The sequence below is a fragment of the Mastomys coucha genome, unplaced genomic scaffold (assembly GCF_008632895.1).
Source record: "Mastomys coucha isolate ucsf_1 unplaced genomic scaffold, UCSF_Mcou_1 pScaffold7, whole genome shotgun sequence".
Taxonomy (NCBI): Eukaryota; Metazoa; Chordata; class Mammalia; order Rodentia; family Muridae; genus Mastomys; species Mastomys coucha.
This window is the reverse complement of record NW_022196913.1, coordinates 56,118,202-56,122,408: the sequence shown is the minus strand read 5'-3', so window position 1 is coordinate 56,122,408 and position 4,207 is coordinate 56,118,202. Positions and strand designations below refer to the sequence as shown.

Genomic DNA, 4,207 nt, shown 5'->3' with positions numbered 1-4,207 from the left:
TCAGTGCATGGTGCCGATGGGACAGGCTGGTGCTCAGTGCATGGTGCCGATGGGACAGGCTGGTGCTCGACTCTTCTCAGCTTGAGCTACAATCTCTGCCTTCCCCTGGCGCTTACAGAACACAAGGTTTGTCTCCACAGAGCTGGGACTCAAAGCCTAGCATCAAACCTAGCAGTAGCCTGGACTTAGAATAACTAACCAGGCACAGCAAGGCTTAGTTGGGTTGGGGATTTAGGGTAGGGCTTCCTCCTTCAGTGTTGAATGTCCACTGGATCCGTCTGCTATGTACCCAACCCAAGAGACCTTTTGTTGTATGCTAGGGCAGAGGGAGGTTGTCACTGGTTGGGCAGTCTTTTAAGCCATATACACCTGCATATGCTAACTCCTCCCCACTCCCCATATCTAGAGGATTCAGCACTGTGCCACAGGCCTTGCTGTGGTCTTGGGATAGCAGCTGTCACAGCTTTCTGCTTTCCAGGTCCCCAGCAGCTTCCTCTAGGACTCTCTTCATGGTTTTACACGCATACAGTAAAAAGTTCCTCCACTGTCCTTTGGTGGGTTCTAGAGAAAACAATTCACTGTCCACATCTGAGCAATGGCCTGGTACATGGCCACTGGAATGAACCAGAGTTATCAGAAGAGGCCTGTGGCTTTCAAATCTCACGGGGACTTAGGGCAGCACTAGCTACAGCCTCAAAGTCACCTTGCACAGGGGGAAGTGACTCTTAGCGGGGAGGGCTGCGGGGGGTTGGGGGGAATGCTCATTTGTGCTGTCAAAATCTGTCTGCAGGGTTCCCAAGGCTTGCTGGGAAGAACTGGCTTTTCTCCTCTCCCTTTGGCTAGTAGGCCAGAGCTTTAAGTAGGGGCTGCCTTGGCACTCTGAATGTACTGGGGCCTGCACATTGGATGGGCTCATGTTCATGGGACTATTTCTGACACTAGCATAAGCAGCAGTTCAAGGACATGATACAGCTCTTGAATGCTGCTGGGTTTGTTTTCAAAATCAAAAAGAAAGCACACATAGGGGACTGTGGTGGTTTGTATATGCTTGGCCCAGGGAGTGCCATTATTAGAAGGTGTGGCCTTGTTGGAGTAGGTGTGTCACTGTGGGGTGGGCTTTAAGAGCCTCACCCTAGCTGCCTGGAAGCCAGTCTTCAGCTAGCAGCCTTCAGATGATGTTAAACTCCCAGCTCCTCCTGCACCATGCCTGCCTGGATGCTGCCATGCTCCTGCCTAGATGATAGTGGACTGAACCTCTGAACCTGTGAGCCAGCCCCAATTAAATGTTGTCCTTGTAAGAAATGCCTTGGTCATGGTATCTGTTCACAGCAGTAAAACCCTAAGACAGGGGATCATGGAGAATGAGAGGCAAGGGAAATCCCCCCCAAACCCCAAACCTAGCCATGTTGGCTCCCTAAAATCCTACCAAGTTTGGTAAGAGCTATGCTGAAATTTGAGCTTCAGCATCTGCTCTTATTGAAGGATCTAAAGGCTCACCAGCAAAGTGAGGGTCTCTGTCACCTGGCACAGGCATGGGAATAAGGGCCTCTGCCAGCTAGGACATGACAATGGGCTGTGGAGGCCAGGTCCACTGGAGCCTTCTAGAGCAGTTACCAACAGAGCTGTGGCTGGGAGAAAGGGGGTGAGTGGAGACACCACCACTGTGTGGTGGCAGGTACTTGGAATCTCAGAAATGAAAAAGTTGAAGCAGAAGGATTTCAAATTTAAATCCATCCTGGGATACAGAATGAGTTCATGGCCAACTCGATCAACACGGCAAAACTGTCTCAAAAACAAACAACTAATAATGAAGTGTAAAATCCACTACTCCCTAGAGCTCTGCTGTGGCCCATTCAGGCCACTGAGGGGATTCCCCAGTGGGACAGGCCACTAGAGCAGATGAGAACTGGGATTCACCCACCCACTCAGCCTATGTCCTGTTGGACAGTGTGCATCAACAGCCACCCAGGGGCTGCAAAGCTGTGACCTTGACTCTTTGTCTTCCAGAGGCACTGCAGCAGAAGTGGAGCCAAGAGCTTGCTGCGTGGCGTGCTGTGGCTGGGGAGCATGAGCGGCTGATGCGGGGCTGGAGGAAGGCATGGGTATGTGCCTGGCCCGCAGAGAGCTGTTGCAGGGAACCCTGTTTTGCCACTGGGCCCCCTATGACTTCCTCTTAGCCTATACACAAGTTCTGCTTCTCTATTGCCCTGTGGGAATTCTGGGCTGTTACTGAGGCCATCTGGAGGGACCAAAACACACTTTAGGTCATGCACAGGCCAGTAGCTTTTTTCTAGGTCCCAAGGCTGCCCCAGCCCCTGGAACTCACTGCTTTCATGAGAGCAGGAGACTAGCTGCTGCTGAAGAACATGGAGAGGTGGGACTGTCACTACCTATAAGCTTGTGGAAACGAAGGCTTCCGTCACCGTGCTGCCCTTTGGCCACATTTACCCTGGGATGAGCTGCCACACACAAGCAGAAGCTCTAACCTTGGGGAGGCCTAAGTATGTGCGTTAGATAACTGCCAGGCTGTCACAGCTGAGTGTTGCTAGTCCTCTCATCAGACCCCATGCAGATCTTCCCTCCAAGGTCCTCTCTGACACTAGGAGATGCCAGTCATCTCAGCCACTGACCACAGCCCCTTTCTGAAGGCACGAGCCTGGCTAAGCAGCTTGGGCTCACAAACACCTGTTTGAAACTAGAGCACACCGTGCTGTTCTTGCCTCAAGAGTCCTTGGAGAAACCACTTGCATACTCTTACCTTTTACCTTTAAGCCCTGAGGGTCGGGTGGGGGTTTCACCATCCCACCCCGGAGCAGGGAAGGCCTAGTCTACTACCAATCACTCAAAAGACTACCTTGTGTTTTTGTTATTGTTTTGTAGGAAAGCTGCAGCAAGGATATCTTCTAGCCACCTGAGGCAGTTCTGACAGATCCCAAGTGATGTTGTTGACACCAGCTGCAGACACGCCTGGTGAAGGCACAGCACCTACAACACCAAGCTCTTGTCTTGGCTGGCCATGAGCCATTAGCCACAGCCGAGTGTCCTTTCCTAGAGGCCTGAGACGGAGAGCAAGGCCTTTTTACATTAGCTACTTATGTAGTAGAAAGGTCAGTCTGCCTGGCAGACACAGGTAGCAGAGCTGGTTATGCTTGTCACCCAAGCAGAGGACGGAGCAGCATGTGAAGGCTAACCAGATGGCAGCCACCCTGCATTCTCCCCAGGACTTCATTGCACTCCTGCCCCTCCCCAGGGTCAGCACAATGAATCTCCACTCTGGTTCTGTAGATCTAAGTCAAGTCTGCTGATGTGGCCACCTAGTAAACAGGTTATTCCAGGGTCCACACTGGGATAGGAGAGGTGAAAGTCCATGTGAGAATATTTTGCCTTAAACCTTGAGTGAGGATGAGGAAGCTACTCTTCGCTTACCTCAGAACCCAAGGCAGTTTTCCAAAGCACAGTGCTTCCCACCCGTTTACCCTGTCAGCGCTCTGCTTCTGAGGTAGAAAAGCCAAACAGGTCAATTATGCAAACCTCCTGGTGCCGTATTAAATTGTTTTCCAGTGCTGAGTTAGCATGTCTTTAGGTCTTTATAGTACAGTTAATCTTTGAAGCTTGTGGGTGGGTGTGACCTGGGGAGGTGTGGCCCAAGACCTGCTCAGCCTTTAATCTTGGCAGACAAGTCTCTTCTTGTCCATCATAAAACCTAAAACTCTGTTTATAACAAAGCCACGCCCTTCTATGATAACTGGAGACACTGCCTTGCTCAGCCTGCTCAATGTCCTTTCTTTCTGGGACAAATAATCAGGTAAGCTTCCAGGTGTGGTGTTAGCTGGTCCCTTCTGGGGCCAGTTCTGGGCAGAGACACACTGATGGTTGTGTGTACTGTCTTCTTGTCTAAGCTCTGCCTGGCACCTGTTCACCCATCTGACTAATGCACTGTAACCATGCTTGCAGTACCCTCATACCCTTGGAACAGAATTTTCTTGTCAACTCCTTTCATGGGTTATATTTGAGGTGTGGCTTGTCAATGCTTCCTGTATCTTCCATCAAGACTGGATTTGTCAGGACCTGTCTATGACACAAAGCAATCATACACTGAGGTGGCAGAGGATGCTCAGGCAGGAAGTGTGTTTAATAAGATTCCCTGTTCAGCTGTAACAAGAGTGGGCATCTGTACTTGTGTTCAGTCGGGGGCTCATTCCTGTGA

The 4,207-nt window shown here is 50.8% G+C and overlaps 1 protein-coding gene across 3 annotated transcripts in view; it reads left to right on the top strand.

The window, feature by feature from the left end:
- Sema4d (semaphorin 4D) overlaps positions 1 to 3,995 on the top strand; it is a 108,545-nt gene extending 104,550 nt beyond the window's left edge. For all 3 annotated transcript variants that reach the window (XM_031359553.1, XM_031359552.1, XM_031359551.1), the window contains 2 exons: positions 2,008 to 2,102; positions 2,881 to 3,995. In XM_031359553.1, the coding sequence (XP_031215413.1) occupies positions 2,008 to 2,102; positions 2,881 to 2,907 (122 nt within the window). In that variant the 3' untranslated portion in view covers positions 2,908 to 3,995. The remainder of the gene's footprint in view (positions 1 to 2,007; positions 2,103 to 2,880) is intronic.
- Positions 3,996 to 4,207: the final 212 nt, after the last annotated feature.